General features: G+C 41.1%; 1 protein-coding gene across 4 annotated transcripts in view; it reads right to left on the bottom strand.

The window, feature by feature from the left end:
* ZNF827 (zinc finger protein 827) overlaps positions 1-25,988 on the bottom strand; it is a 111,125-nt gene that overhangs the window by 24,866 nt on the left and 60,271 nt on the right. For all 4 annotated transcript variants that reach the window (XM_081875236.1, XM_081875233.1, XM_081875235.1 and 1 more), the window contains exons 6-8: positions 13,267-13,506; positions 11,411-11,468; positions 7,631-7,734 (exon numbers count right to left, since the gene is read on the bottom strand). In XM_081875236.1, the coding sequence (XP_081731362.1) occupies positions 7,631-7,734; positions 11,411-11,468; positions 13,267-13,506 (402 nt within the window). The remainder of the gene's footprint in view (positions 1-7,630; positions 7,735-11,410; positions 11,469-13,266; positions 13,507-25,988) is intronic.

The raw sequence follows: 25,988 nt of genomic DNA, 5'->3' as shown, positions 1-25,988 counted from the left end.
CTGGAAGCTGTACGCCGGCTCTCTTGGCCAATAAAGCGAGATGAGCGCTGCAACACCAGAGTTGGCCACGACTGGACCTAATGGTCAGGGGTCCCTTTACCTTTACCTTACCCATGCTGTGCATCTTGAAGTCACTCAGATGACCTTCAGAGTCATTCATAACAAACAAGGTTGTTGCTTCAAAAAGTTATTTAATGAATGTTAAATGTTACACTGGAATTTGAAACTTTTGTGGGGAGGGAAGGTGTTGCTCCCAAGGCCATCCTAAGGTCCAAAACATTAGCCCCAAAAGAAGAAACAAATGCCATACACTTGAAAAGCCTCACTTAGTGTGTCACAATAATCACGCTGGCTGTTTGTCCTAGAAAAAAATCTAGATTGTTTGAGAACTGTTTCTGAATGGACACAAGACACCATTGCTGGCTGCTCCAATAGAAGTCATAATAAATCAGGGCAGAAATGGTCCATCCGTTGTTCAGTCTTAAGAACGTAAGAAGAGCTTGCTGGATCAGGCCATTGTCCCATCTAGTCCAGCATGTTCTCCCAGTGGCCACCCTGATGCCTGTGGGAAACCCTCAAGCAGGGCAATTTATTGGCCTTAAGAGTCTTAATTTCTTGTAGCCAGAACTGCCAGGAATAATGTTGCACTGCCTTAAAACTCTGCTTCTTGAAGTAGGAAAGGAAATAGGAGGACATAGGACACATTAGTTCCAAAGGAAGGAAAAGCCAACTCGTTATGCTTGAGCTGCAATGAACAAATTAGGAAAATAATATATATTTTATTGCCCTAAGAAACAGAATTTATAGAGATAAAGGGAGTCTGAGTCTGACAGTAGTTGAAAACTTATCTGGACACATTGCTGAAGTGGAAGGAAAGGTTAAACAAAGAAATCCACTTATCTAGGTATCAAGAGTTTAGTTTTGAGTTACAAGATGTGACAGAAAAGGTAGTAGAGAACTTTTAAAAAGGATTAAAGGTTGGCACAGAGCCAAGAAAGCCAACTGACAGGCAAATGTTTAATTCACTGACACATTTAGACCAAGAACAATGCAAACCCATAACTGTGCTTTACCTCTTGACACAGGTAGATATAAAGAGCCTGTAGTAAAAATTTATCCAAGCTTGCTCAGTTTGCATAAACCTATTTCTCTTTTTTTAAAAAAAAATAGTTGTAGGCCAACTGAAGTAATCATTTGTTTTTAGCAATAGTTATATTATAACCACAGAATCCAGAAAGCAATGTGAGGGGAAAGGGCTAATGTAACAGAGCATGAATGGAAACAGCCTCTTAACATCAAACTTTTGCGTTGATGATAATGTAGAGCATCTGTGTGTGTACTGTGTGTGTTTAACACAAATATATGATTCTTTTCTCCTTCAGCTTAATATATAAGACCTCAGCACAAACTAACAATATGCTTGGGTTGCAGTATCCACGCTAGAAGCTGAGAGTCATCCTTTTGACTTTCAAATCCATGGATTCATTTCAGGAAGCCGTTAACAATTCAATCATATTTCATGGGTTTCCTGGCCAATATTGGGCTGTTGTGGTGTTACTGCTGACCTTTGTTTTTCAAAGCAATTCTTTTAACTTTTTCTTCCTTATTCCATTTCTGTTCAAACCTCCTGACTCTTACTCTTTGCTGTGTTTAATTCTCTTATTGTTCTTTCATTAAAGGTTGCTTGTGCTTCACAGTGGGACCTGTTTCTTGTGTAAATCAGCCCAAGCCGAGATTTTCCCAGTTCCTTGCGATCGCAAGAGATTTACTGTTCCACCAACTATAGAACAGCGTATAAGACAAGAATTAAGACATTATATACATCATGAACTTTGTGTCTTAAAATTAACAGGGAGACTGGGCCATAAGGTGAATTTAGAAAAGCAGCCAACACTGCTCCTTTTCCTTCATTATACATCTTTAGGTGCCAGGTGAAACATTCCTCTTCAACCCGGCTTTGGGCTGATTAATATTCTACGGCCTTTTAAATGTGTTGGGAGGGAGTATTGTTTTGTTTTTGTTCTAAATAACCAATCTGAGCTTTTATCCTGTACTTTTATCTTGTGAACCACCCTGAGATTTTCAGATGAAGGGCAGCATATAAATTTAACATATAATATTAAGACTGTATTGCAAATTGCAATATGCCTCCAGCTGGCAAGCACTTCCTAGCTATTCAGCATAGCTAGTAGGATATGGCAATTCTATGAATCACCGCTGATATGTGAGAGAAGCTTAAACAAAACTAAGCCAACATGATTGCTAGGAACATAGAAAGCTGCTTTATACCAGGTCAGCCTGCTTGTCCAGCCAACCCAGTATTGTCAACTCTGATTGGCAGCAGCTCTCCTGCGTCTGAGGCACAGATTTTCCCAATCACCTGCTACCTGACCCCCTTAACTGGAGATGCCAAGCACTGAAGCTGCATGCAAATGACGTCTCTCTGCTCTGGTCTGATAAGCTGTGGTTCCTCACCATGTATGTAATAATGTTTGAAGATTATGACATGTGTACCCACTCTTTCAACACCTTTATTAATGTGGTCGTAGATTTTTCCTGCACCCCAGATGTTGGACTTCTTTATTTTGTGAATGACAAATAAGACCTCCCCGGAGCCTGAGAAACAGATGCTCAATAACAGAGATACTATTAGAAGAGAATTTAGAAGCACATGAGGCAGATACGTATGCAGGGGAACAGGTAAATGTCTGAGAAGCCATAGAGAGGAGGGAGAGCAACAAAAGAACACAGAGGAGTAGGAATATAGCAGGTCTACTAATCTTCAGAGACAGGTAATGGAGAGAGACAGAGGCAAACAATGTAGTGATATTTAAAGATTTTCTCTGCCACAGTGAAAACTAGAAAGATTCTCAAACAAAAGCTGGAAAGGTAACATTTCCTAACATAGGCGATCCCTCCATCAATATTTCTGGAATTTGCAACGCATCATTGGACTAGCACTGAATTCCAGCATGTCCAACCCTAGCCAATTTTTTGCTGGTCAGACCCTAGCTCAGGTGAACTTTCTCCTTCCCATCTTACTATTCTTAGTTCTGATGGAGAACTCTAGCCAATCCACACATCCAGCTAACCAAGCAGGAAATGCTGGCAGGACTCTCAGCTACACAGATCAGCAGCTGTCTTTAAAAGTAAAGAAGCACGTATGCTATCACTCACAGGATGTTAGGCATTATATGTCTATTGGCACTGACAGCTTCCTCAGTGCTGTCCTCAAGATGATGTCTCATAGAGTGAAAGGGTACTTCAGTCTCTGTTTGCATGCAGTTACTTGCTCTTCTTCTCAGCTGTTGTGGTGCTGTCAGTAGTAGATCTATTACTGGGATGAGATCAGCTATATTTCACATTGACTGCTAGAGACGTTTTCTAGACATGCTCTATACACACATGTGTGGAAGGCTCCTGAGATGCTTGGGACTTTTGATACTAGTCTCAGTTTCTACTATGAATTCAGTTTATTTTAAAAGGGTAGTTCTTCTAAATGGTTCACTGAAAATGTCAACTCGGTGTATTGTGGCAGTAAAAATGCCCTCACTGTTAGGAATTTAAACGATTAAACAGCAAGTTATGATGTTTCCAATAAAGGCCTACAGAATATCCACACAGAGAATACTGTATGAAATTCTTATTGCCTCAACTCAGAAAAAGTGATAGGAAGGCTGGAAAGGGACAAAACAATTAAGGTGATGTGTGATTTTTTCTTTTTGAGTGTAAGACTGGATAAAAATTAATAAATAACTTCTGAGGCAGAGTTTAAAAGACAGAGATGCTTTTTAGCAAATAAAAAGGATCACTGAGTGAGCAACAAAATAGGAGTTTGTAAAAATTGCGAATGGCTAGAAAGAGGGAATTGGAAAAGAATTATTCATTGGGAACTGAACTATGGGAAGTATTATGAGGTGAGCCAGGAGCCGGGAAAAAGGAGCTGTGAAATCAGGAATAGAGGTCAAACCACAATGCATGACCAGAGACATAACATACATGAGAGCTTGAGAACCCCTTGCTGCTAAAATGAGGCTCCACTAGAAAAGGAATCTCTTTAAACTTCTTCCTGCACAGCAGGATCCACCTGAGTAGGTGCAGTCAATCCAGAAGCTTCTTCACCAAGAAGACTGCCTCCTACGATTCACTTATTTACCACATGGGGTAGCCACACAAGATTCCAGCACCCCCAGGCAGTCTCAAAATCAAGAATATATTCTGTATCCCATGCTGAGGGTCCACAGACGAGAAGAGATGCACACTCTAGCCTCTGTTGTCTGCTGGGGAACACAGGCCCCTGGAAGGCTACACCCTATGTCTCCCAGAAAGAATAAGAGAAGGCAAGTCTGGCTCCATTTATCAGCCAAAGGAGGAGGTGCTGAAGGGAGCTTGCTTCTTCCCTCTGTGTGAAATAGCATTTGACTCCAACTGTCAGTCACCCTTGGGCCAGAGAGCCAAAGGGAAGTTTACTCTGGTCTCTACCATCCACTGGTTCCACCTTCTGTCTCCTAGGAACATCATAGTAAGGGAAAGACCAGACCAGTTTCATCTATCACTGCTACAGGGAGTTTCCTGCCAGAAAGAAATCTCTAACTGCCAGTTGCCCTGCAGATGTGACGGGAAGAACACTCTGGCCTTTGCCATCAGTCAGAGGAGCAAGAGCAGCTGGGCCAGTCGCAGCACCTTAATCCAGGCAAGGCCACCCACATAGGAAAATCCGCCTGACTCTAAGTGGATATAAATGCCTGGTTGTGACTCAACACCTTGTTCTGGCATTGTCAAACTGACATACTTCTTCTACCTTTCCCCTCAGTTCGTGTGTCCTGACTTTTCTTTTGTAAGCCTGATGGCAGAAGCCTCAGGGTTTGTTTTTTAAACTGATGTGAGCCACTTTGGGAGACAATATTTGTCTGAAAAGTGGTCTAAGAACATAAGAACAATACTACTAATGCTAATACGCAAGAGCAACAAACCCTCATCTAATGCTGTTGATAAGCAGTAGCTTTAGGACAAACGAAAGGAAGTATTTCTTATTCCAACATATAACCAACCTATGAAACTCATTGTCACAGGACTGGGGTAGTATATAGACCATAACACTAGCAATGGCTACTAACTACAATTTTCATAAGCAAAGTTTCCTAGATGATGCAGATTGTGTATCATGCCCTTCCTGTGAACCTGGCTACAGTGTCTAGTTGGCTACTGTTGGGAGTGTTAATGATCTGGGATGCGAGACTTATTCCAGGAACAGATTCTTCTCCTGAGGGTCGTCTTCACTTTGGAACCTTCTTCCCGCCTTTCAGCTGAGCCCTTGTAGGTCCTTTGGTGCTTCGCATTCAAGGAAAACTCATAGAATCAAGAAGCTGTCTTATTCCAAATCAGACCATTTACCTAGCTACCTCAGTAGATGTCAATGGTGACTAGCAGTGGCTCTCCAGGATTTCAGACAGGACAGAAGTCTTTTCCAGCCTCAATTGGAGATGCTTAGGATTGAACCTAGAACCTTTTGGCATGCAAAGAATATGTTGTAGCACTGAGCTACACTCCCCCCCCCTATACATAATGAATACACCTGAGGGAAGGCAGGGAGAGTAGACAGAATAAAGGTATCTTAGTCTCCCTGCCCTGGTCCCGTCACCACCCGTGATGTCTCTTTATGGCAGCCTTTTTGAGGGCATAGGAATTTACTAGCTTATTCTCTGAGAACCCGAGACATAACGAAACGTGTGGTGTATGCCAAGTACACCGCTCAGCCTTAATGAAAACTGGTTTATTATCCTTGCAGCAAATTTATGGAATTGTGATAGGATTTATTTTACCCAATGCAAATGATTCTTTCCTAATTTTACAAATAAAGATAGTGAAAGTTTTCATGTCTATAGCATCCTAAAAACAAAAAAACACATTTGACAACCAGACAAAAGCTTGAGCTCTTGCAGTTTGGTTGATATCAAGCTATGACCTCACCCGGTGAGCTTAATTTGATCTTCCTTTGGTAATACTGTAACACTTGGTTAATGCATTTTGACGGGCTCACATATCATATATTAACCTTCCACATTTGCAAGGAACATGGATTTAACCCGCTGGCTAATAATACCACTTATGCACATGGAAAGCAGAAGAGAGGGGACAGGAACTCAAGTTTTGCATGTATGCCAAGGCTTTACATCAGCATGTGGCAGAGCTGGGCAAACATTGAATGTCCAGAGCATCTACTGCAGCTGATGCCAGCACCCCTTTATTTATTTGTATTAGCAGGCAGAAAATAACTGTGCTCTCTGCCAGAGCTTTGCTTTCGCTACCTGCCCCGCTCCCCCACCAGCTCAGAGCATGCTGAAGTCAGTATTTAGTTTTACGTATGCCTTTTGTCAAAAACAGCAAGAAAACCACCGGCTGCATGTGGGTCCTCTTCCAAAGAACCAAAGTTTCTTTTCTTCTCTGGATTCCATGCAAGATTTTTGGACAATTGTGCCACATACACAGGAGTCTGGAATTTGCCCTACCACATTTTCAGCTGAAGTTAATGTCAGGTTACAGCAACATTAAGATATCCTGGCAGGCAGCCAATGCTCTTTTCTTGCTAGGTAAATTACAGATGGCGGTCACATCCTGCCTCCTTAAAAGTTAGAAAGAGCTGGCTGGTATGCAACAATGAAATAAATAAAATAAATATTTCAGTAGCAAAGCCCTTTTGAGAGGGTTTCTAAAGGGATGAAATGATTTCAAATGTACAGGTTGACAGAAATATCAAAGTGCTTATTTATACAGACAGAAAATTAAAAGCAGAAAGTCCAGTTCCAGTTCCTTTCAGTTTGTTAGCCACTATGGAAATATTTTGAGATATTGTTGGGATGTGGCAGAACTTCAATTGAAAAGCTAAAAATACATAATGTTTTGTACATGATCTTGTGTTTCTGGTAATTGTAAGGGCAATTATATATGCTAACCTCTCCTTCACTCCACTCTGCCTAAGCTCCAACAGCCCCAGAGTGACCTAATACCTAACAGTTTACTTGTCATAGTAGCAAGCAATATTTATCCTATCATGACACAACTGCAGCTGAATTTGTGTAAGTAGAAAAGCAACCCAATGAGTCTGGGATAAAGTAAATGTTTCCAGAACTCTATGTGCTGAGGAATTTCTAATCAACATCCCTTTTCATAGCAGTTTTCTAGGCTTTGTGACGTGGACCATAAAAGACTATGGGTGAAATCCAACGTTGCATGAGTGGAAGTCTCTTCTGCTTGCATGCAGTCACCATTGGATGTCAGCCTACATCAATGTGCACTGCAATGTTCTTCAATTCTTGGAAATAATAATTAATGTTTTTTAGTAAAATAATAATAATAATAATAATAATTAATGTTTTTTTTTTTCTAGCTGAAGAATCCAATCCCAGTTAATTCTAATTAGCATTAATTCATGCTAAGTTAAATACATTTTATTTAGCCAATTATATTTTCAAGGCCTATGACTGGTGTCTTATATTTTCAAAGCCGATGACTTCTGATATATTTTGTTTCAGGATTTGTGATGCTTCCACTTAATGTATCTGAACACAACTAGGACTTTTCAATCACAATATCTGAACTTTACTGTTACTAAAAACATAATGTCCCATACCTGGTACTGTTGTCCTTCCATGAACAGCAGTCTCATTAGACAGGAGATCTTTTGAGTTGGAAGTGAATGGCGATTGTCTAAATGTATCTTCAGGGAAAAAAGGGCTAAGGAAAAGAACGATTTGTTTTCTTTTAAGCTGACATAATACTAATCAGAGAAAAAAAATCACAGTAATGCACAATTAAATACGTTCTGATTACAATGTCACAATGAAAATTGCTTTTGAAACTCAAATAAAGACTAACCTTTGGAAAAAAAATTCAGTTGTTTTACAAAATGACTTGATCATCACTCCCTACTGAATTCTGTATTGTTATCTACGCAGCATACCATGTATCAAAACCGAAAAAACTGGAACTTTTTGTAGAAATACTTTGGAGAAAGAGACAAATGGTAGTGGCTTTTGAGGTGAGACAGAGCTGCTCTCCTGATATTGGAATCACTTCTGCTTGCTGGTTGGTGCAGGGCAATGTAGGCTGGGGGGGGGCACCAATGGAAGTGCTAGATTGACCATACCACTGCATCTGCCCAACCCCGACCTTGCTGCCATCCCATCACCATCCAGGTAAGATGCAGTGACCCCAGGGGCAGGTGGGTGGCCCACAACCACCACATGGGCCTCCCCTGAATTTAAAAATCAAAAGCCCTCAATGCCAATAATGTAATTTTGATGCATGGCCTCTATGTTTTCCCAGCTATTCCTTAATGAAGAACCACCATCTTTCGCTGGCTATGGTTCGCATTAGAAAAGCAGCATTAGCAGAGACATTTTAAGGAGACATGCATGTTCCTGAAGCCCAGTGATGTTTGTGCAAAGGAATTTCAGGACATGGCACAGTATATCAGGTTTTATGGAGTGCCACATTGCAAAGAGCTCACAGTTCAGACATATGTTCCAGCAACATGTCCAAGCCAAGTTAATCCAGCTGGTGTGGATACAGTAAATGTCAGTATGAAGACTGACACATCCTGTCTGAATATTCTTCTATAGGGAGGACGGTGCTTCTGTCCTGAGTGGCCCTTAGTGGGAGACTGATTTTCTCAGGAAAATGTCTGTATCACTGGAGGAGCCTAAATGAAGCTAAGCATTCTCCTTACAGTTATTCCCCTCATCTCTGGCTGAGCCAATATATTCTGTTTCCTATGCAAGGAAGTGGTTTAGGTTGTGACAGGAAGACCTCGGAGCTCTAGGACTACAAACTGAGAAGCCGTGTGCCTTTTTACACAACTTATTTACTGACGGAGGGAAAATCAGTTCATGTTCAACCCAACAAGTAAAACTTGGCTCCTGCATGCAAAAGTTTTTGTGTGGATAAATTGACCCGAGCTATACCTGGAATGATGGACTAAAATGATGGACAGGATTTCACAATGGAAGAGATAGTGGTGTAGTGGTTAGAGTGTTGGACTAGGACCTATGAAACCAGGAATCAAACCCCCCACTCAGTCATAAAGCTCACTGGGTTACCTTGGGACAACCACAGTCTCTCAGCCTAACCTACCTCACAGGGTTATTGTGAGGATTTGATAGGGAGGAGAAGGATCACGTACACAACTTTATGCTCTTTGGAGGAAAGGTGAGATATAAATGTAATTTAAAAATTAAATAAAAATAAAGGAATAGATAAATGGTTCAGAAAGAATGGATAATTCTCTTTGGTATACTGTACCCAAGTGTTTGGGGTGTTCAACAGATGGATTTCTGCTCATGATTGGGGGTCTACCTGCATGCTACTTTTAAGGACAATCAAATCCCATATAATATTGCATGTTACTTGAGCATGGGTGCTCTGAGGCGCACTGTTCGCCTGTTTGTTTACACATGTGCTGAGGTTTCTTTGGGTGTTGTCATCTGCCAGCCTTCCACTTCCACTTTGTTTCTATCAGCCCACAGGAAAGGACGCAGCCTGCCTTTTGTGCAGAACTGCTCTTGCACGAAACAGCTCTATTAAAAATAAAAATTGTCCTTGCAGATAGATGAGGTGGAAAGCAGGAGGAAAGCAAGTGGTAGCCTTTCATGAAAGGGATCCAAATCCTGACTTGACTTGGACAGACAGACACCCTCACACACTTTTTAAAAACTGCTTTTTTGTGCAAATCTGGTGTATCTGCACACAGATACACACAAGTAAACAAATACCTGCTCACAACAGACTCCAGGTTTCCAGAATTTATGGTGGGTACAGAAGCACTAATTGAGGGGTGGAGAAAATAACACACAGCAAGAAACATCTCATCAAGCTCTGCCTGCTAGTGCAGATAGGAAACATCGGGATATATTTTGGAGGCAAAAAATCTAAGGTGCTCATGTGTATTCCCACAAAGGCCCAACAGACACAACCACCCACATGACCTAGAGGGGACACAGCCTTGGTTGACTAGACTTGCCAGGACACCTGGGAAACTACAGTCCTGCCTTGTTCTGCTAAATAAGAATAAGCAGAGGCAATGGCATGGGCCGCTGCTTTTTCCTTTTCCATGTTTTGCTGAATCTAGAAGAGGCACCAATGAACTGAAGTGAGATCTCAAGGAAAGACTAGAGACGAGAGAAATCACTGCACTTTGGAACAACTCTGCAATAATCAAGCATGACAGAGGCCAGAGGTGAAGAGGGACCGAGAGAGTGAGGTTTCATATCCAATGTGAGTCTCTATTACAGGAAGTAGGTACAGAGAACATATTTTTTTTCCTTCCTACTGTAGTTAACAATCCTATGATTTATAAGCACATCAGAAATGTATCAACGCTGCTGCTGCTGATTTATTGCCTTAGCTGCCCTAATACTATGAGCTTATTGATTGAATTAATTTTTAATCACATGTCAAACAGAAATATATCAGCTTATCACATAGATAGCATGGGCATGATCATGCCAAACTTAAGCATTAAAAAAAAAAAAATTCCCCTGATTTTTGTGGGAAATATTTAGGTATGAGCTCATGAGATCAATGAGATTTAAAAGGGCATAACTTTGGTTTGATAACACCATGTACGATTCTCCATCTGATACACTGCAGCATTTCAAAATCTGAAATAACATTCCCACTACACCAATGCCAAGTACCTGCCATGTTACAGGATGCTTTATCTGTATGGCCTTTGCAGAGTGCCCATTCAACACACCAGTGAAGTGGGCCAATGGAACAGAAAAACACCAGATAGTTCTAGGTAGGGGCAGTTCCTTTACTGACAGAGTAACGCAGTTCCACAGCTTTTAAGTTACATTCCATTGTAATATACTGTACAGTCATACCTTGGGTTGAAGTTGCTTCAGGTTGAGCGCTTTCAGGTTGTGCTCCATGGCGACCAGGAAGTAACAGAATGCATTACTTCTGGGTTTTGCCGCTTACGCATGTGCAGACGGTCAAAATGACGTCACGCGCATGCGCGGAAGCGGCAAATCGCAACCCGCGCAGACGCTGGTTGCGTTTACTTCAAGATGCGAACGAGGCTCCGGAACGGATCCCGCTCGTATCCAGAGGTACCACTGTACCGTCCTTCCAACAGCATACAGTCACCTTGCAGTGCTCCAAACAGAATAGACTTTGGCCAAGAGTAAACTTGCTTCAACCATAAGTGTATTTATACTTGTGCTGAGTCACTCTCACATGCTTGCTGACACACTCTCATGTTTAACTAGGTGCATGTACACGTGCAGGTGCAGGACAAACACACCCAAAATTAACCAGCTAAATTAACTAAACCCTTGGACCTTTTTCTCTGCATGCATAAAAGCCCTTATACATCAACTTTTCATGCTCTAACAAGTATGCTGCTTACCTAGTTGTAGCTGTGATGGTGTTATCCTTAGAGTGATTGTGCTCTTTGCTCACTTTTTCTGCAGAGATATAAATTATTATTTTTAATTAGTCAAAACGAACAAAAATATTTCCTTTAAAAGTTCTAGTTCTGGCCATTTTCAGCTGAGGAAAATCTTATTTGTATGGATTTATCAACTTATTATCCAAATCTCCTCTCCAACCTCTCATTTACATTGTAAAACATGCATCAGTGTTCCCTTGCTGAAAAATTCCCCTATTCAATTTATGTGCTTTCCTTTGATATTATAAATTTGCTTGAATACTATGGGAAACAAAGAAATTGGCAAAAGGAAAACAAGGTGCCTTGGTGTTAGAACAAATGACTGCAAGGAAAACTATTCCTGTATTATTTAGAGACCTGGAAAGAAGAAGTTATCTGTGGCTTATGGCACCCATTGTAAGTAAGATATATGTCTCATGTCACACATACAGAGGTGGGGAAAGAAAAATCAAAAGTCATGCATGCTTAATTTTTCCTCTAGGCAATGTAGGAATAGGTTTTTGCCCAGGTAATTAACTGCTTTTTTGGAATGGAACTCCCTTCTAGTTTGTCATTAAGCATATTCAACTGATGGCAGAAACTATTTCGTAATCTTCCTAGAACACAAATTTAAACTCTCCACATCCAGTTCAAACGTTGCAATCTTGCTGTGACTCATAACTTTATTGTTCAAAAGGAAAGAAGTTCTGTGCCCATGGTTTTCCACTGAGTGCCACAGGTTCAACAGGGCAGAAAGGACCACAGGATATGCTGCTGAACCTTTAAGAACAGGAACAATGGCGCATGAAAAGAAGTGGCACCACACAGATACTGGCAGTAAAATTGTGTTTATCTGTAATGCAGTGAGCCTATATGGTTTAGTGGTTAGAGTGTTAGACCTAGAACCTGAGAGCTGAAATCCACACTGGGCCATGAAGCTCACTGGGTGACCTTGGGCAGTCACCATCTCTTGGCCTAAACTACCTCATAGGGTTATTGTGAGGATAAAATGGGGAGCATGAGAATCATGTATGCCACCTTGAGCTTCTTGGAGGAAAGGTGGGATATAAATGTAATAATAAATAAACTAAAATTAAAAAGCAAAACAAATTTACAGCCTAAATACAATAAAGGCAACCCCCATTTAAGCAACTTCAATATGTGTGTGACCGCACATATGCACATCGTGCCGAATCGAGAAGTGAACCAAAATCATCATAAAAATGTCACAAAATGGGGGACGGGCAGGGTGTTTGCAGACCTTTTAAATAGTGTTTCAAATATAAGCAATTTCACTGATGTGAACAGTGCCTTGGAACATAACCCCTGAGTAAATGGGGAGTTGCTTGTAGGACTTTTTTTCCAGGATGCTTTTAGGATTGCACGGTAAGTCTCCAGTTAATCTGCAACAGTATTTTTTACTTTTTGCTACTGCAGTACTTACAAAGCTATTTTTCTAGATATGAAAGCTTTATCAGAAGCACATTTACTCATAAAAAAGCCACACTGCATTTAAAAGGACTTATAGTACCATCTTACACACATCTACTCAGAATTATGCCCAATGAATTCAATGGGACTAAGTTCTTAGGTAATTGCGTATAACTGGGGTAGGCAATATGGCACCCTCCATGTTTCCATTGGTCATGCCGGCTGCAGCAGTTGGCAGTAGAAGACCAACAATATCCGGTGGTCACCATATTGGCTGCCCATGGTGTACAGAATTGTAGCCTTAAGGTCCTAGTAAGGACTTCAGCCTCAGTTCAACACATTCAAATTCAGAATTTAACAAAAACGAGGAAAGTAGACTGTAGGTATCCAACTACTTTATTTACCTGACAACTGAAAAAGTAGCTCTGAAGCCATCTTCACTGATATATCTTGGCTGAAGAGGTTTCTCTCAGGGAGCACTCGGCCTTCTGGTATCTTTTGTATGTGTTCAGTTATCTCTTGCCTGAGTAAAGTGCTATAACTGATGTTTTGGCTAGGTGAAACTGAGGCTTGGGAATCATGAATATCAACTTCCATGGGCTCTTCTTTGATCTTTATTATTTGAGATTCCTTGCAACTTTCCGCTGCAAATAGAAGAAAACAAAACAAAGCACCACAAGGTTGCTTATTATTCATCTATTTAGCATTTAAAATGTAAGGTTAGGCTATACAAGTCTTACACATTATTTTGCAAGAACAACAGTACCATGCATCATTACTAACTTCACATATTACCCAGTGTTAAAAGAATGACTCAGGTAAATCAAAGAACTACAGCACCTATTTGTTTGCTTGTACTGTAAGTATGCAGTGACAAAAATATTTACTGTTTGTTTGTTTTTAAAAAACATCCTGCATCTTTTGGTAAAAATGAAAACTTTGAGAACTTGGAAACTCTAAAAGAAGAAATGCTTTCATAACAGAAACGGGCAACCATGAGGATTCATTGTTTTACAGAGTTACACTAACCATACATAACTTCTGTTTAAAACTCCATTCATTCATTCAGTGTCATAGGCCTCTCACAACTAAAATGTATTTATTTACTAAACTTATTTGCTGATTTCCAGGCCCAGTACTCAATTTGGATTTCATTCTTGTTACTAATAATAGCCAAGAATCTCTCTCTCGCTTGTATTAATAAGTTCAGTAAAGGATGTCCTGTAAAGTCAAAGGCAGTTTTAGGGTAGCGCGACCGGTTTGGCCACACTGGGCACCATGCTACATGGGGCATCACAACAATGTAGAACAGAGTGAGAGAAGCAAGGGGCAGGGGTGGAATTTAGCATTGCACAGGGTGGTGCTGAAATGTGAAAGCCCAAAGTCTGCCACTGGCAAAGTACAAGGTAGATTGATGCATTGTACAAATAATAAAAGGAAACATGAGCAAATCTCTTTTGTCACCCCCACAACTCATTCAATAGATAGGAATGAAATTTGTTTAAATTATAGCTATCGTGCATAATTCATCTTGGATCCCATCAGAATTTGATTCCCTCCCCTCAACTGTTTCCCCCTCAGTGTTTTGAAGTCCTCTTCTTCATTCAAGGAAAGAACCACTTTTTCACTCCTGCTGCAGTTCTTGGACTGCTCTCTGTGGCTGAAAAATGCTTTGGTTTTGAGTGCAGGTGAAGTGACCGTTTCCTTTTGAAGTATTCGCTGTCCTTCACTTCAAAGAGATGTCAAAGGTTGAACTTCAAGAGAACTTGACCAGGAGACAAAAAAGAAAAGCAAAAGGCGCCACCTTGAAAGGCAGGTGGTCTGCTCTGAGACGCAACTCTGCTTTTGAAACCCTCAGCAAGGATCTGGCTCAGGATTCCTGTGGACACTGTCAATTAAAAATAATTATAAAGGAACCGAGGAGGGTGGAAGAGGTAAAAAGGAAGATGAAAGTATGGAAGGACAAGAGGAAGGTGCTTGCAGGAATGGGAATCAGGCTCTTCAAGCCTAGTGGTCATATTTTCTTCTGGGCAACCTCCCGGGTGACCACAAGCCACTGGAATACAGAACCAGAGGAAAAAGTGGGTACAGCAAGACACCTCTGATCCTCCATCCAGACAAGCCAAAGGAATTATCAGAGTTCAAGGACACATTCTAGCTAGGTAAAAACACTCAAGAGGATGTGAAGCAAAGCTGGTGAGGGGTGAGGCAGAGGAGTGTGGCAAGGGGAGAGTCCTGAGAGCTAGTCAGAGATGCTTGGAAGGCTACATTTGGGTCCTGGCCTTAAGGTTCTTCACCCTTGCCAAAGAGCTTCCATCAGTAAATCTGTCAGTTCTTTATTCTTTGGGCACAACAATACAAACTCTGGCTGGGAAGTAGCAGATCCACCACTGCATCCAAAGTCTTGCTACTTGCACCAGCATAAGGGGTGTGCGTATGTGTGTTTAGGTTTTTTGTTGTGCCAGTTGAGGGGCAAAAACTGGGACCCTTAATAGGGGACAGGTCAGCTTAGAATCCAGTTGATGCAACCCTGCCCTGCCTCGTAACACCCTGTTTTGAGGTTTTATCCTGGCTACAGCAATAGTGTTCACTTTGCCACAGTTTATTTGGCTCTCCCAGCTGGGGGTTCCATGGATGTGGAGCCCCACACCTGTGCACGAAACATCTGTTCCACCCGCATGGAGCAGGTGTTAGGATTAGTTTTGGTCGCCAATTTCTTGCGCCTGGTGAAATAGCTGTGGAACCAGCCTGCTTATGCTCAGTCTCTCAAACCATTGTCTGCAGGCAGTGTAACTTGTGCTATGTCACGATGCTCCCTGATCGTTCTACAAAGTTGTGAAGAAACAATGGTGAAGGATTTGCCCGCAGAAATGTAAATGCCAGCAGTTTAGAGGAGGAGGAGGAGGAGGAACTGGCTGTCATGCCTCTTTTTAAGAAATGCTGGGGAAAGAATCATTATTTCAGCTTGGGGAGTCACTCGTACTCCATTATGTCAAAAGCAGTTGACAGATGAAATAGCACCATCATTTGTTTTACTGTTGCTGTGTGCCATGAAATTGTCCATCCATGTTGCCAATGCTTTACAATGTTGTGACCTGGTTTCAAGGCTGACTGGAAGGGGGTCAAACGCTAACAGATCAGTTTGCTGTCCTTCTCCTGCTAGAGAACAGGTGATAGGCTGTAGGATAGCCAATTAATCTCACAGGCTTCAACCAGAAGAGACAGTTGCTGTTTGCGTCACCTCCTCCTATCTTCCTCCTAGAGAAAGATGAAGTATGCAGAAAACGAAAGGGGGAAGGCTGCACATATTATTTGTTGCAATAGAAAGGTGCAGAATAGGACTCAACTAGCTGTTGGGAATCTCAGTGCTATAAGCACAATGAAGGAGAATTGGTTGCCCTGCTAGTGGCAAGACTGAGGAATTTAATTGGATGGTGCACACACACACTTGCCATCTTTTAAGTCATAATTTTGACAACTAGAGAGGGAAGGTTTTTCTTTTCCTTTGTATCTGTTACCCAACAGCATTGATATGTGGAAATTCTCTGAATGAAACTTCAGTCAGTGAAATTCTCAGTTTGCCTTCCACAGCTGAAGCCTTAATTTTATGTTTCCAACTGCATGAATTCATCACACAACCAGATGCATGAAGCAGAGGGATTGTAGGTTTTAATTTGGGAAGCAGCATATGAATTAGTGTAAATGTTCATTGATAATTGAGGTATTATAAGTTCACTAAGCTCTTCCTCCTGGGCAAGGGAGATCACTCTTATAAATGAGGCCTAGTTAGGGTTGCTTCACACATGGCCATTTCCTAAACAGAAGCTTCTTCCATGTAGGTAGGTGTGGGGAACCTTCTTCAGCCCAAGCACAACATTCCCTTAGAACATAAAACTATACAGTTGGAAGGGATCTCAAGGGCTATCTAGTCCAACCTCCTGCAATGCAGGAATCTCAACTAAAGCATCCACGACAGATGGTCATCCAACCTCTGCTTAAAAACCTCCAAGGAAGGAGAGTCCATAACCTCCCTAGGGAGTCCATCCCACTGCTGAGCAGCTCTTACTGTCAGAAAGCTCTTCTTGATGTTTAGTTGGAACCTCCTTTCTTATAACTTGAAGCCATTGGTTTGGTCCTACCTCAGGAGAAGGAAAAAACAAGCTTGCTCCATTTTCCATGTGACAGCCCTTTAGATACTTGAAGAAGGCTCCCAGTCTTCTCTTTTCCAGAGTAAACATACCCGACTCCCTCATCCATAAGGCTTGGTTTCCAGCTTGTCAACATGCTTCTTAAATTGTGGCCTTGTATCTTGTTGCTCCACCCTCTTCATTTCTTTGCGTGTTCTGGGAGACCAGGGAGGAGGGGAGCTGGTCACAGAAGGAGGGCAGCCTGCCTCTTAGCCCCCACACCTCTTCTGTCTCTGAGCCTGGACTGCCCTCTGTCACAACCTCTTCTTGCTCACTAAACCCTGTTGCCTCTTCAGCTTCCAACACCACCTCCTCCCAGTCTGCTCTTTCTTCTCCCTCGGACCATGCATCGTTGTCCCACCACCAATCCCCTGGCTCTGAGCCTTTTTCCTTTGGGGGTTCCCCAGCTGATGTCTCCCACCGCTCCTCTGTGTGCAGCCAGTCCATGAAATCTAGCTACCCCTCCCAGTATACATGGATTTTGTATATAGCAGAGGTACCAGTGAGGGAAATGGTGATGTGTGGCATAGCTCTTAATCCTGTATTTGAAATAATAAGGCACTGTACAGTTTTGGGACCCTACTGTTTTCTCTGAGATGAGGTTCACCATCACTCCACCTCTGCCCCAATGAAGCCAGTAACATGGTTATTTGCTACTTTCATTCATTTCCATTTTTATTCTCACCCACCTGCTAAATGTCAAACTAAGGCACACCGTTTGTTATGAAAGATGTGATGTGTAGGAACATGACTTGAGATAAATGGCACAGCATCCCCTTAACTACACAGCCTTTGCATTTAGCTTCAGGGGGGTGGGGGAATACTGCATTTTCCTACATAATGGAATCAAGTTCAGTAAGGAACTATCTTAAGCCTAATCATAAAAGTAACAACTCCAAATGATGTGCAGTCTGATCCTACAGCTGCCAACAATCCCACGGAGTTCAATGGAACTCACTTGTACAGGATTGCAGCCTTTTAGTTGTCAGTTACTGTGAATCACAAATGCACTCAAGTGCTGTTTATGGTTGGTCACTGTGAGAACAAGATGCTGGACTAGATGGGCATTTGGCCTTATGTTCTAGCCCCTTAAAAAAATCAATTTCTAGTTTGCTTTGGTATTCATGTGGGAATGGGGAAGGATATTTACTGTATTTTGAGATTCTATTTTTTTTAACAACCAAAACAATGCATTTACTGTACTTAGTACCAAAAACAGCAGATACTAGAAAAACAAAACAAAAACACACAAACAAACTGGTGTTCTGCCTGTCCTTTGTTTTGACAGTAGTTGACTTTAAAACACTGCATGGATATTGATGAAACCGCCAATATTTTGAAGCTCATTTATTTATTGCAAACTTAAATAGGCTTTTCTTTTGAATTCTCAAGTAAGTAATGTAATGCAGGTCCCCCTTCCCCCCAGCTACTGTACTGCTATTTCCTTCCCTATGATTGTCTCTCAGCAGGACTGAGGGTGAAGGGTAAACCTCCCAAACGCTGTGCGTTAAGAATGAACTTGGCTCTTCAGAGGTATGCACTGGGTATCTTTATCTATGAAAATCTCAGATAACAGAGAGAACAAATGTGTTCTTCAGATGTCTGACCTCTAGAGTTCCGGCACTGGACTCCAAATTTAGGTGCAAGAGTCAAGATGACCTTCGTTGCTCAGCCTCTCTTTCGAAACATTCTTTCTATTTCTGTTTCTGCTCCGTGCACAGTTTAATCCTCTGCTCTGCAAACACTTCTGGCTAGCACACATGGGCATGACCGAGGTATGGAAAACGTGTAATGACACCGTATATTCCTTTACTCATTGACCGTTCCAGATTTTCACATGCAGGAAACGCTTCTATACATTTAAAACTTGATCTTCACATGCAGCAGAATGAGATGGAAACGAACTGGTAAAATCCTGAGGTAACAAAAGTGGACTGTAAAACCCACACTGCAAGTGAGATGCAGTTTTAAAATTATACTGCCCAGTTGGACACCTCAGGGCACACCATCATAGTGAACCCACAGAGTCAGCCCTACTATTAGGCAGAGTGGAGTGCCTGCTTCAGGCAACTGATTTTAGGTGTAATGAAAATACACAAATTGTTATTGAATACATTGTTATTGTCTTTTTACCTCAGGAAAGGATGCTTGCCAGAGTTTCTGCCTCAGGTGGCAAAATTACTTGGTCAGTCTTGGGCACTATATAACTTGATGGCGCCAGGGTAATGGTGTCTTTTGTGGTTTTGCCTCAGGCAGCAAATGCCCCAGGGCAGCTTTGTTTGGAACAGGCCTCATTTCTTTTTGCTATTTCAACGACTTGTCAAGTACTGTACAAGTTTTAGTCAGAAAGGTAAACATGTGCAAATCTTTAGTTACCTCACGACAAAGAAAGAAAGAAAGAAAGAAAGAAAGAGAGAGAGAGAGAGAGAAAGAAAGAAAGAAAGAAAGAAAGAAAGAAAGAAAGAAAGAAAGAAAGAAGAAAAAAAGAAGGTCTCTTCAAAGTGAAGTGTCCGCTATTTCACAATAAATTCTAATTAAGTGCCCATTCTTTTTCACCATCAAGAAGGCATTAGACAGTTAATCTGGCAAGAATACTGGTGCTTTCTTGACAGGCTGTGCCTTGGAGCATGTGGGGAGATGTGAAGCAGGCAATAGTGAATGACTTGGCAAATGGTGGCATGCAATGAGGGAGCCTTGACTGTAGTGACCCAGACTCAGTTGTCATTTTCCTTCTTTGGCAGAGGCAACAGCATTCAAGAAGGCTGAGCTGCTGCCATCTCAGAGTGGAGGCCCAGGTCTTAAGACTTTATGGGCACAGAACACCAAACTAGAGTTAGTGAGCACCAGTGGAACCATTTTTGTAGTGCCTGACATCCCAGTTGTTCCATTTTTACCTACAAAATCCAACTATGAAAATATTAACTTATTTGGTAAATTACAATAGCCTGGATAGATTTCAAAAGTCTAGCAATTCCATGTATAGGCAGCCTCGCATATACATGCCCTAGGCCACGCTTACCCCTGTGGTCTTCAGTCAGGTTCCAATTTTGTGATAGAAGGTCAATAATAATGAGCTGTACATTGTTCTTACAGCCCCATTCATAGGAACAGCTGATGTCTGGGATCCTAAGATGTTATCCTTAGGAAAGTTCAAAGAAGGAAAGATTCCTATCCCTTCCTGTCCCCTGCAGCTACTGTACCCCACAAAAAGCCTTAAGCTGAGGGTCTTCCAGAACAATGGGAAACAGGAAGATGTGAGGAGAATTACCCCAAATCAAGAAAGACTTCCAAGGTAAATAAGTTCATGGAAGGGAAGTTTCCTGCATCTCTGCCCCAGCAGTCCTCCTATACTAGGGCTATCAGATGTCCCCGTTTCAATAAGTCCCCGGACAAATTCCATCCCCAGAATGTCCCCGGGAAACGCAGCAGCGGCAGTCTCAGCAGCCCAGAGCACTTGGCTCTGGCTGGCTTCAGGAGCTGCTGGAAGTCCCCATATGATGGTGGTGCAGGGGCTCTAAAATGCAGCTTCCGGGCTGCCTCCACCTTCCCTGATCCCAGCAACTATACTGCATTCCACATTACTCAGGAGCCCCTCCCCGCTATAGAGAGACTTTTCAGACAGTGTGTAACTGACTGCAGTAGGAAGTAAGGGATGGGGAACATTTGCTCTGTGAACTTAATCAAACTCTCTGCAGAGAGCATTCCATAATTTGGGCACTATCACTAAGAAGGCCCTAGAAGCCACCCACTCCCCTTCTAGATGCCAGGGGCACCTGCCAAATACCATCAACAGAAATCTTAATGTTATGGGTAGGCATAGAAGGCCACTTGATCCTAAACCAATAAGATCCAAACTAGCACTTTGGCTTGGGCCCAAGAATGAAATCAGCACAACTCCTGGTGTAGCACTGGTATAATGATCATAACAACTAGTAACATCTAGTAGTCTACCTTCTGTATTCTGAACTAGATGCAATTTCAAAATAGTGTAGAGCACTATTCTTCAACCTTTTCAGACCTAGGGCCCATTCTTAACCCAAACAAGCCTTTGGGGACCCATTTCTTAATCTCTGATCATATATTTGCATGGTGGCACGGCTCCTGCTGTGACCCACCTTAGATCAGGCCATGACCACCTAGTGGGCCCTGATCCATCAGCTAAGGACTGGTGGCGTAGAGCACATTACAATCATATAACCTGGAGAATATAAGAGCATGGATTGCTGAGGCTATGCTATCCTGAAATCATATAAGCAAAAGAAGGTAAAATAGTATTACAGTATTTATGTGTGATAAACAATGCTTTATAATGAGCTCACATTATAGCAGTTTCCCCCACTCCAGATCCTCTTGGTTTTGACTCCTGAATCACTGCTCTGCTTCTGACGTCCTTGCATGCAAAAATAAAACCTTATTATTTCCTTCCCATTCCCCCCAGGTTTCCGCTTGCTCCATTTCTGCCTTGTCCTGGGCTTCCTGAAAGGATTTCCTCTGCAAGCAGACAAAAGGATCAGCTGAGAAACATCCACGCTGTTGTTTTGAAAGGGTAGAAAAGAAAGTGTTCAGGATCTTTGAGCTTTAAAATAAAATTAGACTGTAGCGTGACATTACACTGTGTGTATGCAAACCCAAATTAGCTAGTCTTTCAGTGTAATAATGGTACATTTTACATTTATAGCCCCATACTGCCCAATTTTCACCTCATTAAATTTTCACACTAGCCTAACCTGTACCAACTTAAGTTGGTGTTTTTTAAATCAGTGCAGCAAGTTCAAGATCACGCCTATGTCACAGCATAAACAATATTTACAAATTATTTGTAAAGGATATTTATTTACACTATGCTTTTGAACTTCTATTATTAATCTTATAAACATTACACTAGTTTCTAATACTGAAGTAAAAACAAACTGAAACAAAATTAGGTTCAAATTGTTTTGATTTTTTTTCCAGCAGTTGACATTTAGGTTTCATACCATCCTATCTCTCAGTTATAACAAAAAAAAATTAAACCCATTGGGGTCCCAACTTTTGGAGGTGGAGGGATTTTTCTTTGCTGTTTAATAAACTGAAACTGCCACTTTGCTTTTTGACTATCAACTAGATGGAACTAAGTAACTGCACATGCTGCATTGACTCATCAAAAGCCCTCAGAAGAATGAAGTGGGCATTTAAAATGCTAATTGTTCAATCTACCTAGATGCAAACATTTAACAACTTAAATAAAACATGGCAATCTGCAGTGATTGTTCAATACATCCCTAATTATTGTTGTTGTGTACTTACTATTGTATAATCTTAGAAGGCTGTAAAATATTAAATAGGGCATGGCTATGAGGGGGCATGGTTCTGACTATCATGAAGTGACCCTGCCTTTCTAAATTTACCATTACATTATATCGACATTATATATAAACCATTATACCATATCAACAAACACTTATACAATACAACAGAATAATATCTCAGCAGATAAGCGTTTAAAAACAGGCTATCCTTTTTTAAAAAAAGTCTTCCATTGATGCCAAAAAATAACAGAAACTGCATCAGGTGAGCTTCTCCATGGAGTGAGTTGCCAGAGAAATGCCATAATGAAAAAGGCCACCTACTGCCTCCCCACAGACAATGGGCTTCAGGGGTGGTGCAGAAGGGCCTCAGCAGGGGTGGGGGGAAGAGGTCACTCAGGTTTCTGGGAAGTAGTTTGAATCATCCAAGGGAGCAAGGGGGAAAGGGTAGTGTCCTTTTATAGAGCACCATGTGAAAGAGTACCCTTTGGACTTCAACAACGCACAGAGCTCAGTACGGTGGGTGAAAAGAGGAGCCTAAGAGGTTCTGAATCCAGTCTCCACTATTTTGCATATGGCCCCAAACAAGTCTGGCATAAGGCGGCACACCATGGTAATATTAACCGCCCAAACTAAAAATACCTCTTTCCAGGAAGTGTGTGGTGTGATGTAAAACAGTCTGTTTCACACCCGGAAGACTCAGGTCTAGACATTTCCAGAGCTCTGAAGGCCTTTACAGGCTGAATAAGTAAAGAGCTGTAACACAAAGCACTGTGTACTGGGTCACTGCTTTTAGTTTAAAGTTCTCATTGGAAGTTTGCTGAGTACATTTTAAACTGTTGCCCTTTAACATTATTTCAAATGATCTCATCTTTCAAATTAACATGTTTTTTCATTAGATACACATGCATAAAAGAGGTAGAAGGTCATTTGAAATATTTGATGTAATCTCAAAGCTATTTGAAGGCAGATTATCCACCAGAATCTAATAAACTTTAAAGTACATTGCATTGTGATTAATATGCTACCTCTATATGAATATGAACATTTCCCACTAACAACAGCCTTTCAGGATATTTAATGAGGAAAAACACTCAGGCTTGGGGGGGGGGGGAGTCCATTTGCCAAATAGAGAACTAGCTACAGTTTTACAGGGCTGGGTTGAAAATGCTTGTTTCCCCTTCTGATTCATTCTAAACAGAAGGCAAAAACTAAAACGCACATTTATCAGCAAATTAACAAAGATATCACAGTATCCTTGTTGGGATGGGTGACTTGTAATTATTTAAAGAACTGGATACTAATCTCAACACAACTCATCTCCATACCTGTAAACCAGCTCCTTTCATGCCTATCAACACTGGCTAATCCTAATCTCTTTTAGATGGTTTAGAGACCTCTAACCATCCCAGAGGAAAAGCTAGTAAGGATGTTGGTAAGAGATTGCCTGACCAGGTGGGGGGGGCATACATACTTTCTGCTAGTTCCAAGATCTCTTATCCCTTCGCCTCTTTTTAAAACACTTGGTTATATCTTTATTTTGACTCTGCTGACAGTTTATCTGGGCATTCTGCAGAATGCAGTATTGGTCAAAGCCAACCCTCACTATCTTAAGAAGACCAGGAGCCAATGAAGTCCTAACAGCAGGAGTCAGAATCTGTTTTCAGCCCCACTCTGAAAGTTGATCTAAATCTGCATTTTTTCAAATAAATTAGCATATGCATATCCCATGTAAATTTGTACCACAGGTCTGTGCTCCAAGTCTTTTAAGTAGCGAGCAGTGACCCTAAAAACCAATTTCCCCATCATTGTTACTGTTTAAGTAGTTGTGTGCTTTGTGTATTTCATAGGCATGCATAGTTAACATGACACAATCCCCACAGAATATATATATATATATTCTATCAAGTTTAATTGCTTATTATTATTTTTTCTGTGTTTTTAGTAGTTCTTGTTTTTATCTGTAACTATGTAATAAGAATTTACTATGTAAACCACTTAAGAACTTACTATTTAAAAGTGATATACAAATATCCAAAATAAATAAATGGTTGGTATTCTCTGCACTTAGATAGTTGATTCACGGGTTCTAAACCAAATTAGTTACATTAGCTGATCTACACAATCAGTACTACTACTTTTAACTTTTGCAAATGTATTCCACCCTTCATCCAACGCGGGGAAGACAAACACAGGTCCCTCTCCACGTTTTATTGTCACAGCAGTTCACACAATATTACCCAGTAAGTTTTATGGCTGAACAAATCTTTGAATGAAGGTTTCCCTGGTCCAAGTTCAATGCTGGTTTTTTGCTCTTTTGGCTCATATTGGTACTCATGTTATTTTGGGTTTCTGTGACTGTTATGGAAAAAGCTGTTAAATGAACTGCCTGAAATAAACTTTCTGCAGCATGCCTTCACCAGTAATAAACCGAAAACCCTCCAAAATTGGCACACTCCTTATTAGACGTATCTCACCAACAGGTTAATTAAATATCTGTAAGTAACTGGGAAAACAGGATATGCTCTACAACACTGCTTAATTGTCACCAGATGTCAGCAGCGATATAACAAGATAACTAATGAAGCCTGTATTTTATTTTTATATTCTTCTACTGCATTGTTATGTTTCTATTTTTAATAGGATCTCTCCCCACCCCCATGCAAAATCTTCAGTGGTTCCTGGAGCTTAGCAAGGAAAGGTCAAAAGCAGGTCATTCTTTATAGGAGTGTCACATGCTTATGACAGTGCCAGTATAATGGCATAACTTTTGTATCCATCTTCAGTGTGAAAACTGCATTAACATAAAGGTTGCATCTATCCTTTGATGACGATTGCACTTTGGAAAAGTTTTGACCTTTCCTCTACGTTTCTTGGAACTCTCTCCGAGCTTCATCTCAGCCACATCACCATCAGCACAACATGCTAAGCCAAACCTTAGCTTTGCAAAACCACACAGGTTTGGCTTAGCATGTCTTCCAGACTAGGGAATCACGGTTAAGCTCTCTGCTCCCTAACCACAAACTGTCACTAGCAAATCTCAGAGTTTACCATTTATGCAAATATCCATTTCCTTCCTAGGAGTGGCAGGTCAGTTCACCTGCAAATGAATTATTTAGTTGATAAGGAAGGAGTTTGGATTGATTACTTTAATGACTCACCCTACTCTGAATAATTTTTATCAAATTGGAGCCAGCCAAATGTTAATTTCCAGTTTGCCACCTCTTCAGCATTAGAGTAGCAGTTAATTGAAATGCTATTTTGTTTTTCCTTTAACATGCCTGAAATTTGATTGTTCTTCTGGACAACTCTTTGCTTAATCATGTTTCCATTGCCCCCGAGTTGTTAAAATTTATGGCAAACGGAAAAGCCTTCTGTAGATGCTAGACAGGTTGCATCTGGCACAAATGCAAAGGTGGTCAGGTGGTAGATTAGAACGCCGCCTCCGTGTAACAATGAATGTGTGTGTCATTCAACAGTTAATTCCTGCCTGCGAATATCTTCCTGCTTGGATACTTATTTTATTTATTTCAGGTATTTATATACTGTTTAATGTTCAGAATTTCTAAGCACATTGTATTTTCTTTTTTTAAAAAGCAACAACACCTGTACAAAGATATAAAGGACGGGTGAATGGGTGGCAATTAGTAAGTC

The sequence above is a fragment of the Podarcis erhardii genome (genome assembly GCF_964252035.2).
Source record: "Podarcis erhardii genome assembly, chromosome: 9".
NCBI classification, from domain to species: Eukaryota; Metazoa; Chordata; class Lepidosauria; order Squamata; family Lacertidae; genus Podarcis; species Podarcis erhardii.
Note: the sequence above shows the minus strand (reverse complement) of the source record. Positions and strands in the feature narration are given on the sequence as shown.